Genomic DNA, 14,298 nt, shown 5'->3' with positions numbered 1-14,298 from the left:
CGGCCTCCTTCAAGTTCACATTCAATATCACATTTGGGATCGCATTTTTCTTCCTCCGGGCATTCTTTGGTTCCAGGGCTGATCTTAATGTTCTTTGACAGTATCAGGGAAACCAGGGCGCTGAGCGACAACATGACCTGTATGCAGTGGTTTGGTTTGCAGGCCGAACCAGACCGGCTTTAAGTCAGAAAAGGAGTCAAAGGCTTTCCCTCCTCCATCAGTAACCTGTAAACTTTACTGATCATTCTTAAGATTATTTGATACATATTATCTGCAGAATGGATTAACATGATTCTGATTTTGATTAAAATGACAAGAAGATATTCCCTAAGTGTTTGGGATATAGATTTTAAGTTTAGAATTAGTAAAGGAATCTCAGGGAAAAAAAGGCATAAAAACACACAATTTCTGCGTAATGGAGGGACAGGAAGGAGGGAAAGGCCATCAGCAAATGTATCTGAGGAGTCAACAGGTTCAAGCCTCTAGCAACAGAAAGCATTCAACAGGCAAAGGACGGGATGGTACCCTTCATGATCAGACACACTACATAAAACTCATGAAAAACAAACCAACAAACTGCTCAGCTGAAGCTTGTGCGTACACAGCGGTGTCATCGTCAGCATCCATTGGGAACAAAGGCAAAGGAGCACCTGGGGTAGCACCCGGAACCAACAGAGACCTCACATAACATGTGAAGGCCAGGAGCACAGGAAATTGAGAAAGTAAGAAACAAGGAAAGGCTTGATCCTGGAGAGTGTTTAGACGTGAGTTAAGAATTAAAAAAAAAAAAAAAAAGTAAAACCAAAAGCAAAACCACCACCATCAACAACAACAACAAAACACTACATAGTCTGTTCAGTTCCAAATGAAAACCTCTTGGATTTAGTCTTTGTTCCATAATTATTCCTTTAAGCAAACCCCAGCTTTGATATTTCTTCATCTTTTTAGTATATCTTGTGTTAGCTAAATGGAGAGTTAAGGTATGAATGAGTCAAAAAAAGAAAAGCCCTCAAAAACCAACACAAACAAACAAAAACCATGGTAGCCTTTTTCTGTGTGATAAAGAACAAGATTGTTAGGTTTAGGGTCCCTTCCCCCTAAACAGCCCTAGACAGTGGCATGCTGTAGGAGTTTAACCAGGGGCTCCTCAGGGCTGGGCTTGAGCAGGAGGTGTTGCTCTTCCAGCAAGGCCAAGCGAGGCTCTTCATCCCACCCTGCTGCAGACGGAGCCGTGGCGGCTCTGCACTGCAACAAAACCTCTATAGCATTTTTCACAATGCAGACATTGTGGATACACCCTCGAAAGCACACGGAATAGTAGACATGACCACGTGTTAGAAAGTGATCGTTTTGGAATGCTTATCGTTTATAAACTTATTCATCACCCAGGCACAGAACTCAATCTTTAATGCTGGCTGTGTGGCCAATTAGAGAGGATAGAGCAATTTTGACCTTGTTAACTGGATCATCATGTAGTGTACTGCCGTCAGCAAATGAGGCTACTATCTGCCCCTCTACACGCACTTTCAGAGCCATAGAAAAGAGAGTAAGCTTTGGCCTGTCTCACCCTCTGCATCTTCAGCTAGTTATCCTTATCCCCACCCACTCCTGTGATTTTGAGGCCCATGACTTGCTATGTGGTTTTTAAGATCCAATAGGCATGAAAAAGGTGTCCCCTTTGAAACAATTTCAAGACTGTGGTGGCACTGGAGTTGCATCCTCAAAGTTGGTCCTGCCCACACAGTCTTACTATTTCTCTGCCTTTTCCTTTGGTGTTCCCCAGGGCAGGAAGCCTGCCTTGGTTGTATCCTAACTCTAGTGCCAGGCCTCTGCAGGTGCTACAGGCATGGAGCAGCAACTGCAAGGTCAGAGAATGAGTCTGCCCATGAGGAGCCCCTCTCTAGGGCTCTCAGAGGTCCAGTCAGTGTTGACAGAGCAGGCCGCTTTGGGATTCATATTATTTCCCAATGAAAGCTTTTAAAAATTAATCTATTGGCAAACTGTTTTGTTTGGATGGCTGTTCAGGGAGAGCAATTTCTCCAGTTGCACCCAGCTCAGCTACTTCTTGAAGACCTCCGAATCCTGGAGACTGCATGGAGAAGGTGATGATGGAGCCCTCACTGCAGCACAGGAAATGGGCGTGAACATCACAAAAGCTGCCAAGGTAATCCTGACAAAACCATCTCTGAGAGCAAGGAATAAAGGTGGAGGTATCACAGACATCTGCTTCTGTTTATTTCCCCGAGTGTAAGGTGGACCGGCTGTAGATTTCGTAGATCGCTTGCAGCACGGAGAAGAGAAAGAAGTGCTGGGAACTCATACAACAGTGGTATTGGGATTGCCAAACTGCTCCCAGATGGCGCATATATCTATCTAATTAAACCTGGCCGGATTGCTTTCACGCTCCCGTGAGGCTGGCTTCCCTGAGAGCTTTACCGGTTTGTAAATTGAAAAACCTATTTGTTCCATTGCTTCTCAGAGATGTTTGTTTTTCACGTTTTCTTAGAAAGCCTGAGAACATGTCCTGGGATGTCCAAGAAGTATGCGGGCTGCAAGGCAGTGGTGTTCACTATCAGCTCATGAGGGGCGTTCCTCAAACACCAAAGTGAATCCCGCACAGACAAAACCCCTGAGCTTGCAGGTATCTGATATCGTTCCTGTTCATGTTGAGACTCTAATATAGCAGAGAGAACACAGACCTCAGAGAGCAGATCAGAGCTTTGCTCTCAACAACTGGCCCGGTACTGAGCTGGGCCATATCCCATGTGCCTTTCCCTCTCCTGAATTCCAGTTCCCTCTCAGTTAAGAGAGCAAACCAATAATCCACAGTGCTGTGGGGAAGCCCAGTGGGGTCAATTCAGGGAGAGGCTCACTCCCCACTCAGCCCACGATCCATCAGCGCTCAGCCACTGTGTACTGTCTGCCTTCCAGTCAGCAGGAGGATTCATTTATCTGGGCCCCTTTCCTGAAGACAAGTACTCAGAATTCCTGAGAGACTGTGGCTCTCATGCATCACCATTTTGAAGACTGATTTTTGTCCCAGCACCCAGGGAGGGCCTGGAGATGGTGCTACATGGGAAAATTCAGGGTGGCGGAGAATTTAACCCTTTCCTTCCCCAGGCCCCAGAGTTACCAGAACTCATACTCAAGAAAGGGCAGACATCCTAGGGACACTGGGTGACACAAGCCCAGCAGAGACACGGTAAAGGGCTTTTTACCATAAGTGGCATGCTGACCAAAGAATGCCAGTTCTCTCCAGAGGGCTAGGAACAGCCATGCTGGGCACTTCTGTGGCCCCAGCTGTTAAGGACAAGGTGCCCGAGTGATTTTACTTTCCCCTATGAGAAACCTTGCAGATCTAGGGCGTTCTCCTGGGAAGGTGTCAAGGGCAGCTGTAGCCATCACACAGGGCCTGTCAAGTAGCAAAGGCTTCATATATGTGACTTTATATACACGGCTCGGTGCTTGCAGTTGCAAGTTCTAAGTACCCATCCGCATGGTGGTGCAGTGCACGGTGTGGTGCCTGGCTGTCTCCTCTACACCTTGCTTTGGTAGACAGAGTCGAAGTTACAGAGAGCTGAGAAACATCCAACCTTCCCTCTGCAGGAGAGGGGACTGTGGTTCTAACAAGCCCCCAGTGGCCTTCGCTCAGCTCCAATTTTAAAGTCAGGTATAGTGTTTTACCCATAATGCAGTAAGGTCCATAAGGTGCTTAATACCCACCTAGCCCCTAGGACAGAAACTATACTTACCAGTCATAGGGTCATTCTAGACTGGGAACCATTAGTACAATCCATGCACATGGTAATTTAAAAAAATATCAATTTCACAGGAGATTTAATTTCTCTCAGACATCTGATGGTATAGAGTGGAGTTGGACTCTTTCTTGTCCTGAATGGAATTTGGTTTCTAGCTGGGGAGACCAGTCCTGCAGGCTGACAAGCCCAGGGTGCAGGCCTAGTCTGGGCAGCACAAAGTCTCTTCTGAGAATATGAGCCATATCTTGAGGAGAGAGCCGCACCTGCCCCAGCTCAGGGTACACATGGCTGCTGGAGGCAGAGGCAGAAGAAAAAGGGCGGCATGTTTTCTATTTAAATTGTGGGTACAAGGCGTGTTGTTTCAGGCGCCCCACTTTTCTTCTTATTCATCCAATGGAGATAATAATACCTGACCTATTTCAGGTTTGTTTTGACTATAAAAGAAAAAAATCAATACATATGGAACACTACGAAAAAATAACACCCCACAAATATAAGCTACGTGGATGCACTATCCTTGGCCATGACAGCCCACCCTGGACACAGGGGAGCAGCTTGCCAGGGTGCTTGCGAGGACCTGTGTGCAACTCTTTTTTATGTTACCAGAAGTTGTCTTGCACAGAAAGGAGGCATGAAAGAGCTTCATGAATTGGGTTGTTTGATTTTTTTTTCCACCTGGCCCCAACGCTGGTAGCCCTCTTGCAAAGAGAGAAAGAAATGAAACGCTTAAGTGATCTCATCGGCTTTGAAGCTCAGTAGCTACTGCTGTGATCTGTACCCATCAGACACAAGTGTTGCTGGCTGTGATGATCCATCTCATTATGCTCTGTGCTGGCACGGGTTAAGTCGCAGGCACACGTGGGGTCTGTAGCCTGCCTTCTGATGGAAACAGAAGGCGGGAGTGGGCTGCACAGGGTTAAGGCAAAGGGATCGCTGGTGTTTTTAGTCTTGAATCTGTAACCCTCTGATGCTGGGAGGGTGGCTGGGGGCCTTCTTCGGTGCCTTCATTTGCATGTCTACCCTTCAAAGCCTCCCAATCCAGCCTTCCTCTGAGAACAGTTGCAGGAGGGGTGAGATGTTCTGATGCTTAGTAATGTTCAAGAGACAGCTTTTAGTACACACTTCTCAATACCCAGGGGCTTTTAGTATACACTTCTCAATACCCAGGGCCTTTTAAACAACATTTAGATTATCCCTTAGGTGCACTGTTGAAGTGAATGCAACCCCAGTTTCCAGAACAATCTACCCACTGCGTCTCCCTTCAGGTCAGTCACCTTCCCTCTCCAGCACTGTCAGTCAGACTTTTTGTGACCATGGACACGGTCTGTTTACTTTGTCCAGTAGTAGGTAGTGGTCGCCACCTGAGGCCACCAGGCACTTGCAGACTGGCTATTGAGGCATCAGAACTAAATTCTACACTTGATTTCATTTTAACTAATTAAAATATACATGACAATAGCCCTGTGTGTTTAGGGGCTGCTGCCCTGGACAGCAGCACACAGTCTGAGTGAAACTCATCCTCGGTGTCTGCGTGAAGACGAGGCGAGAAGGCGGGGAAAGGAAAGAAAGGAATGAGCTGTCTTCATCTTCGAAGCAGCTTCTCATTGGGCAGTGTGAAGCTCCTCCTCACAAGAGATAGGTCAACTGATAACAAGAGAAGGCAGACTCACAAAGGCTTCCTCTCTAATGGTCTCTGACATACACTGGCTTTTGCTGGTTTGTCTTTTATGTAAACTCTGTGATGGGAAATTCAGCAACATATAATACAGAAACCCTGGATTTTGTCCACTGCATTGCCATGTTCTAGGGGCTGTGAGGTGGTGGCTGGCCCTTCCCAGTAAGTGCCCATGTTCAAGCTCTGCATAGTAAAAATAACTTGTTTCTGAACACCTTCACTTATTACCATGTGTGTGTGCATCTGTGTGCACCCACTTGCATGTGCATACATGTGTGTGCTATATGTACATGCGTGCATATGTATATGCATATGTTATGCATGTGTGTACACGTGTGTGCACCCACTCACATGTGCATGCATGTGTGTATGTACATGTGTGCATAGGTATATGTGTATGTATGTGTGTGCATAGGTATATGTGTATGCATGTGTGTGCATGTGCACTCCTGAATAGGATATTTCACAGGTGCTATAAGTGCTCCTGAAACAAGCACTTGATCACTGTCATTTTTTTTCTTGGGTGCCACACAGTGCAGTGTCAGGTATAATTAAGGATTTAAGAAATGCTTCTTGGTAATGGCCCAAGGTCTTTAGCCCCCGTGGGTCTTACACAGTTGTTACATTTTAAGGCTCTAATTTTCACCTTAACATATTCCAGGAAACAATGTAGCACTGCCTTTGTAGGACTCATGGGGGAAGGGGGTGAGTTGTTATTGGTTATTTTCCGAAAGGACTCTGGAGTTGGCCATGCATTTCTGAGGTGGAAACCACAATTATTTGAAAGTTGAGGAAATACTCTTGAACTCATCAGGTAGTTGGATGATTGGCAGAAAAAGAATAAAGAGCACATGATAAATACATCTTCAGTCCCAGTGTTCCCAAGTAGTAAAACAGAGGACAAAGGTCCTTGTTCATGCAATCCTAACACTATGCTCTACGACGGTCTAGGAACTACAGCTGGTAGGAGGAGGATGTTTGTAGCCTAGCTAACAGCACTAGTGACCACTCTGTTCTAAACTGTCTCTCCACCAGCTTAGCTGTCTCCTTTAATGTGTACATTTTCTAAGATGATCGTGAAACACAGAGTTATTCAATCAGTGGCTGATGGTAGAATACCCTTCTCAGACCAATCTTTCAGGTAAGGATAAACCAAGGAACAGAACGAACGGCTTTTTCTGTTTCAGGGACAGATAGGTTGCACTCCTGCCCCTGTGTGTTAAGCAAGCACTCTACCACTGAGTCACACACACCCAATCCCCTCCCTCTTTCCAGAGGCAAGCTGGCCAGAGCACACAGTGCTTGAAAGTAGTGATTCTCAAAGTGGGGTTCTGGGAGCAGCTGCCCCAATCTCACCTGGGACCTTGTTAGAAATGCAAATTATTGGACCCCACCCTAGCCAGACCTACTCAAGCAGAAACTCTGGGGGTGGGACCCAGCCATCTGCATTACTTAAAAAAAAGAAAGAAAGAAAGAAAGAAAGAAAGGAAGGAAGGAAGAAGGAAGGAAAGAAAGAAAGAAAGAAAGAAAGAAAGAAAGAAAGAAAGAAAGAAAGAAAGAAAGACTCTCCACATGACCCTGTTTCCAAGAATGTTGAGGAAGGAGCGTTTTAAACCCAAATTAAGAGAGTTGTATGCAATGATTCTTGCCAAAGTTCCACATCTTTCCCAAGTCTGTAAGTGAGGTTCGAACAAGCCCTAAACACTACAGTCCCCACCTCTGCGAGCTGAGTACACCTCCCTCTACTCTCCAGGAGGCTCCCATTGGGGTGGGCTGATGCTTCAGAGCTGAGCCCCACAAACTCATCTGCTTCCCAGCAGGAGATGCAGAAACACAGAAACGGGGACACAGGGGGGAAAGGATATGGACAATCTTTGAATTAATAGATTTTACTGAAATCCATCAATTTTAATTTTGCGCTTTTGCAAACCCAATATTTAGTACTTTCAAATCATCATGTTACAAGCAATCATCAAAAGAAAACGCTTAATTAAGAATAAATCTTTTCAGGACATTGCTTGCTGTCAGCACAGCTCTGAATGTACTGACAGAGGGCAGCACCTGGAACCCGCACCGCTGGCCCATGTGCCCACATGCTGGCCCATGTGCCCCCAAGCTCATTCCTATTCCCTGACCCCCGGGCCCCTACCCGACCTGCCTTGCAACACACGCACTCCTATCTTTTAGTCACCAACACAAGCATAATTCCACACTGTACGTGGCATTATTGAGACCTTATTTATCCAACTGACCTGAATGTTTTCAAATTCTATTTGCCTGTGCATGGGACAGACTTATTTTTTTCTCAAGAAGGACAGAAAAATATCACAGCACTAGAGGCCCAATATCATTGTACGGTATCTCCCACCATGAGCCAAACCTCCATGCAAAGAAAATGCCAAGTCCCCTCGGAAACTTTTCTCACTTCAGATTTCTGCACTCATCACGACCTATGCCACCCACGTAGTCATGTGCCGTAGCGGTGCAGACTGTCTCCAACATCTCAAAGGCTCGAAAGCTATTTTTAAAGCCCAAATACAATCTAGGCTGCTCTTGTATAAGACACTTTTTAAGGAAAAAGAAATAACACGGCGATTTCTATGTATGTGGGCAGTTAGCCAACTCACCAAAAGATTGAATGCAGCTGTCAATAAGATCATCCAGGCTGGCTCCTTTGGCCAAATGTCCCAGGGACACCATCATTCGGAACTGGGTGATCTGGGCCAAGCTGGGCTGGGCAGGGAGAGGGCTGGTGACTGATTTGGCCTCTAGTCTTGCTTTAGGGCCAGCTCTGGAGCCATGGGAAGGTTTCCTGGGGTGGGGTGGGGGGGAAGAGAGATTCAAGTTAGGAGAGACAGAGCAGCTGGGGGTCTCCCTGGCAGCTCCAGGCTCTGGAGACAGAGGGAAGAGGAGACAGGGCAATGAGTCCCTGAAGCCTGGCTGGTAGAAGGCATACCCCTCCCACTTGGCAGAAGCACTGAACGGACTGGTTGGCTGTTAAAGAGACATCTCCCCAGCAAATGACAAGGTGAGATTCCCTGGCAGCAACAGCTTTCTCCCCACTGGTGGAGGGCCTACTTACTCTATGCTGCCGTCTCTCTTCCAGCAGGGGAGAGGCAGAGGGAGACTGGACATTGGCAGCCCTTAGCTTCTAGCTGCTAGGCTACGGACTTAGGGTCTGAAGGACTGGTACAGTTGGCCTCATTGTCAGCTGGTTTTATTCACTTGAGCATTGCCTAAGATACCGAAGGGCAGGGGCCCTCTGAAACACCCGTAAGGGCCTTGCAGGAGAATTCGAAGACTCAAGGGTGGTGGTTACGGTGGTGACATTTAGATTTCTCAGCCAGCTCTGCTTTTCTTACAAATCTGGATTGGCTTAAATAAATAGTTTCATTTTTGATAACACAAGACATCATTTAGACCAGTAAACATTCTCTGAAGTCCTTTCTTGGGTCCTTAATGAAAAGAGGGGAGGGGTTGGCTCTGAACTCAACTGCCTGCTCTAGAGCTGAGTGTAAAAAATAGCTATTTGCACTTGGAATCTGGTGGATCTTCATCCGCTCACGCTTAGCTTCACTGGGTATGACCTGTTTGATACAAGTCACTCTGTAAAGTGTCTTACACAGTGTGTTTTAGTTCCCCCTATTAAAAAACACACAGAGACCCACATCTATAACCTTTGAAGGTTCAATAATAAAAGGTGGTGTTGCCGATCACTTCTTCGGCACGTACCTAGCCATCCTCTTTCTGTTGCGCCTTTGGCTAATTTATAGTTTACTGTCAAAGACAACAAGTGAAAACCACTCTAGAACTGGAGCACGTATTATACATAAACCAGCATCGATAAACCAAGTACTTAGTCCCTGAGTAGGACATGGCAGTAGGCTGGGGGAGACCACGGGGAAGGAGCCTTTGTAACTACCCTGTAAATTATACCACGTGTCTATTGTGCATTAGTTATTCTTGTATAAAAGCATCGGGAGTTCCTTCATACAAACAGCTCTAGTAGGAGAACCTAAATAAGACAATGAGTGCAACCATGTAACTTCTAGGTCAATGTCTAAAGAGTGCTGAGGGCAAGAAATGTGATGTTCTCTGAGGAATGAAAAGCATTTTCCAGGGACTCTGTGGAAAAGCTTCTCTAACAAGGTGAAAACCTCACTCAGAAGGGGCCAACCATACGCTCAACAAACAAACAAACAAACAAATAAAAAACAGAAGCAACAAACAAACCAACACAACACAAACAAACCTGGACACCTGGGTGTGGAGAAATCAGTTTACACAGAGACAGCACTCTGACCACAGGCCACACCACACAGCCAGACTCCAGGGGACAGTTCTGTTTGCACTTTAGAACATCATCCATCTGTGGTGTGCATGGGGCTCTGTTCCAAACTGAGGTGGGAACGATGAAGCCTAGTTATCTGGTTGCTGGGAACCTGCTAGTCTAAGCCACCGACTCCCAAAGGAGACTCAGGTTGGGGCTGGAGAACTCCATCAAATTCTTGGCCGTCACTGATTTTTTATTCAGGCCCTGAGAGAGTAAGATCAGTGTCTGAGAACAAAATGGTACTCTGAAAACACTAACGGCCCTCACAAAGCGAGTCTCCATGCTCCAGCGACACGGGCATCTGCATTGTGTCTGAAGCTACAGCCCAGAAAGATGCTACCATTTGATGTGGAAACTGAGTCCTAACCATTCTGAGGCTGTATATGGGCTATCTCGGGAGACTGGGCTCTCTCTGGCACTATTCATCTAATAGGTATTTTTTTTTTGGGGGGGGGAGCCTGTGTGCTTACCACCACCCTGGTATTGGTGAGTAGATTGTCAAGGGACTGAAAGGGTTTGTTCAATGTACAATAAAAGTCAGCTCCTTCAGAAAGATGGCTGATCATGGCGAGGCGACATTTTGTTCAGCAGGCCCTTGGAATGGTCCTCAGGACCTGAGAACTGGCCAGTCTCTACACAGTCCTCTTCCAAACACCCACAGATATGTAACAGGGGCATGTCTGGCCACGGGTACAGCAGCTGGCTTCCTTAGCACCATGCCACACTTCTAGCTTGGCTCTCTTCCCTCCCTAGGAACAATCGCAGCTATCCAAACCCGGTCCAGGGCTAAGAGATTCAGAGGACATGAAAACCCACAGAGGGCATGAAAACCCAGGGAAGGGAACGTGTCAAAAGCCAACGGTGCCCTATGGGTTGCAGATACTTCCTCTGTCCAGGCTCTTGACTGCTCGCCATGGAAAACTTTCAGGTCATGTTTTCCGTTTGTCTTTCTTTCTTTTTTAAAACATATTTTTTAAAAAAGAACTTTTTTTTTTTTTTTTTTTTTTTTTTTTGAGACAGGCTTACTATGCAGCCTAGTGGCCCAGAACTCTCTACCTTACATCAGCCTTCTGGGTGCTAGGATTTGCAAGTATGCCTCATCACACCAGGTTAAAAAATATTCCTGCCATCCCACCAGGACGCACCAAAGAAAATAAAAGAAATATCTTAAATAGTTTTCTTTTATGATGCTAGGGACCAAATCCAGGGCTGTCATATGTCAGGCAAGCTTTTTTACTGAAATACTCCCCCCAGCACCTCCCCGCTTCTACCCTCCTCCTTCTCCCCCACCTCCTGTAGAATGGTTATAGATAAGGATTTATACTGGTGGTTCTCAACCTTCCAAATGCTGTGACCCTTTAATACAGTTTCTCCTGTTGTGGTGACGTCCACCCATAAAATTATTTTGTTGATATTTCATAACTGTAATTTTGCTACTGTTGATCGTAATGTAAACATCTGACATACAGGATTTCCTGATGTACCACTCCAGGGGGTTTAAGACCCACAGGTTGAGAACCACTGATTTTAATACAGTACTTTATCATAGGAAGCTTTGAGAGCTTTTTTAGCCATCCCCAGAATGAACAGCTGCTAATTCTACAAAGGCGTGTTTTAAAAGGCAGTAGCCACAATGTTTCTAGTTGAAATTGTGAATTAAATAAAACAAGACAACAACAACAACATCTTGAAAGAAACACATTAATTTGAAGATCTTTTTTTCAGTCCTGTAGCAGCTAGCTCGCACTACCTCCCACCCCCACAGCATGCCGAAGGAAGTTTGAACTGGTTTGGGAGACTTGGTCTCCAAGCACAGCTATCCCCAGGACAAAGGAGAAACATGGGAGACAACCATGGTCTGCTTAGAAGGAAAGGGGTCTTTCACTGGCCACTTCTGCTGAGTTCACCTTCCAGTCCTGCCCCACGCTGTCCACAATACAGAGTTAATTTAATGGACAGATCCACCTCAGTGCAGTGCAAAGCGAGGCTGAGGACCCTCAAGATGACACACTCAGCATGGCATAACCCGGCAGGGAATTAGAATGGGCATGGCTGTATACATAGGTCGGGCATGATGGTGTGCTCATATGTAAGACCACGTGAATGGCGCTGTGAAGGACACAACCTTCTCGGCTCCAAATAAGGAGAGCGGTATCCAGGCAGTTGTGGGATTCTTGTGCTTTGAGGGCAAAAGCTAAATTCCTTGACCCCTTAAAGCCCCTTATTGCTTCCAAGAGCCGGACTCTTCCTTCACTTTCTGTCATTTCAAGATTCTCCCAAACATCTTTCTAGAGAATGGGTGGAGGACTGCAGCTCGCAGACCACTGATTTGGAAACTTTTTTTTTTTTCTTAACGGGCAGCCGAGCCAGCACTGCCACCTTCGCTTGCAGCCATTGCTGTGGGTCGCTCCAGAAAGGCCTGGAGAGTCCACCAGATGGCGCTTCCCGCGCCCCGCGCCAGCAGCAGGTGCCAGGGGGCTCAGAAAGTATGCGAGTGGGAGTTCCCGGGGGGTGACCTGCCGAAGAGCATCCACGGGGGTCGACTGTTGTGGGCGCTGGGTACGTGAAGGCTTGGGCCCAGACCACTCCGGATCTAACCAGGATATATGGCCTTGCCACCTCAACAGCCCCAACGCTCTCTTTCCTCCTGGTCCAAAGTGCTGGGCTCCGGGGGTGTCTGCCTCACACCTATTCTCCCCCAAACTCAGTCCTGACCCGGCTCCCTGATCTTCGGCCATCATCCACCCCGGGAAGCAACTGTTCTCGGACGGAGTCGCCTAGTCCTCGGAACCTGCGCCTTACTCACTGGGAGAGGACCGCAAGGGACACCGCTCGGCTATCCCTCCCCACTAAAGATGCCGAGCTCCCCGAGGAGCCACAGCTACTCACCGCGGAGCCTCTCTCGCCTTGCCCAGGGTGCCCATGGCCGCGGTGCGCTGCTTGCCTGGAGTCGTCTCACCTGGAGCGGCGGGACCGGCTCGGCGGGGAGTGGCGCATCCTTCGGCCGCAGCCGGCCCTCGCAGCCTGGCGCCGGCCACTCTCGGAGCCAGGCGAGCCGACCCAGGCGCACCCGCAGGCACAAAGTTTGTGCGAGCGCGCCCCCTGCGCTCGCTCCCGCGCGACCGCGCGCGCGCGCTCTCTCTCTCTCTCTCTCTCTCTCTCTCTCTCTCTCTCTCTCTCTCTCTCTCTCTCTCTCTCTCTCCAACCACCTGACAGGCGCTGATGTTATCATCAGGGTGGAGGAAACGTGGGGCGCCCTCAGCTCTTCTTTGAATCCTGCCCCCAGTACTTGGTAGCGCCGGGTTTAGGGCCTGAGCCGCCCTCGTTTCTCCCTTCGCCCCGACCGTTCATCTTCCCCAGCTCAAGGCTTAGTTAGGTCCAAGGGCTGCAGAGTGAGCTGCCCTGAAAATGACCCAGCTAGAGTCTTGCAGAAGAGTTGCTTCCACCCATGGTCACGGGTTCCCTGGGGGCTCTGCTGAGACCCCTTCCTGGTTAGCAGTACTGTCTTGTAGGTATCAGTGGGGGCACACAATCGGGTCCGGACAGGGAACAAACCCCCTAAACCTGTGCACTTCATTCTCTTTGGCACATTTTACAAGAGGGGACATAGATGCGTGCACTGCTTCCTAGAAGAGGTGGTGAGCTCCGGAGGAGTGATCCGTGTGGGACAAGAGACAGCTGCTTGGAGTCTGTGGGTGTGGGATGGAGGGGGGGGGCAGCGGGGGATGGAAGTCTGGGGGAGGGGGCTTTCTGACAGTGCCAGTGTGCCAGCAGACGAGGCCAAGAGGGTAGACCTACCAACTACCATGGCGATGTTAGTAATAACAGCAGCTAATGCTGACACAGTGCTTTCCTACGCGTTTCCACACACTACCTCGTTTAAGCCACCCCCCAAATGCAAAGAGGTGACTATCTAAGAGCTAAAGAACAGCAGGTCTCACAGCCAGTAAACAGAAAAAAGAGGTGGCCCAGACAGAGACTGCCTGGCACCTCTGGGTCCCTGTTGGACTGGCCTAATAACACACTCCTTATCGTCACATCCCATAATCTTCCTAGTCACAACGTTCCGGACTTTAAGAACTTCTGCTATATCTCATGTATTTCTTTGTGTTTATGTGCCGTGCGGTCCCAGAAAAGAATTGAGGATCATTTACAGGAATACATAACCTACAAAAAAAAAAAGTAAAAATAAGTATGTGTATATGGGGGGGATAAGGATGATAAGATGGGGTCAGAATTAACATTATTCTAAAAATCACGTACCAATATATACTTCCACATTTGGGAAACAGAATTCAATATACGCTTGCTTCAAGTGTGCCACGCCCAAGAGGAAGGCCTGCTCTAAAAATCACATCCTTACATAAGAAAGAACAACAACCACAGAAAAGTTTCAAAAATCTTCAATTCTTGCCAGAGAGACTGGGATGGATGAAGTCTCTCCTGAGGATGCTCCTGACGATGGCTACCTCGGGGTCACACGGGATGAGGGCAGCAGTGTGCAGGCTGGTTCCCATGAGTGTAGTCTTGGA

The 14,298-nt window shown here is 47.7% G+C and overlaps 1 protein-coding gene across 1 annotated transcript in view; it reads right to left on the bottom strand.

The window, feature by feature from the left end:
• Positions 1-12,827, bottom strand: part of Rasgrp1 (RAS guanyl releasing protein 1) — a 69,573-nt gene extending 56,746 nt beyond the window's left edge. Inside the window, exons 1-2 of the mRNA XM_057780839.1 lie at positions 12,656-12,827; positions 8,061-8,245 (exon numbers count right to left, since the gene is read on the bottom strand). Of these exons, the coding sequence (XP_057636822.1) occupies positions 8,061-8,245; positions 12,656-12,690 (220 nt within the window). The 5' untranslated portion in view covers positions 12,691-12,827. The remainder of the gene's footprint in view (positions 1-8,060; positions 8,246-12,655) is intronic.
• Positions 12,828-14,298: the final 1,471 nt, after the last annotated feature.

The sequence above is a fragment of the Chionomys nivalis genome, chromosome 9 (assembly GCF_950005125.1).
Source record: "Chionomys nivalis chromosome 9, mChiNiv1.1, whole genome shotgun sequence".
Lineage (NCBI taxonomy): Eukaryota > Metazoa > Chordata > Mammalia > Rodentia > Cricetidae > Chionomys > Chionomys nivalis.
This window is presented reverse-complemented; position numbering and strand designations above follow the sequence as displayed.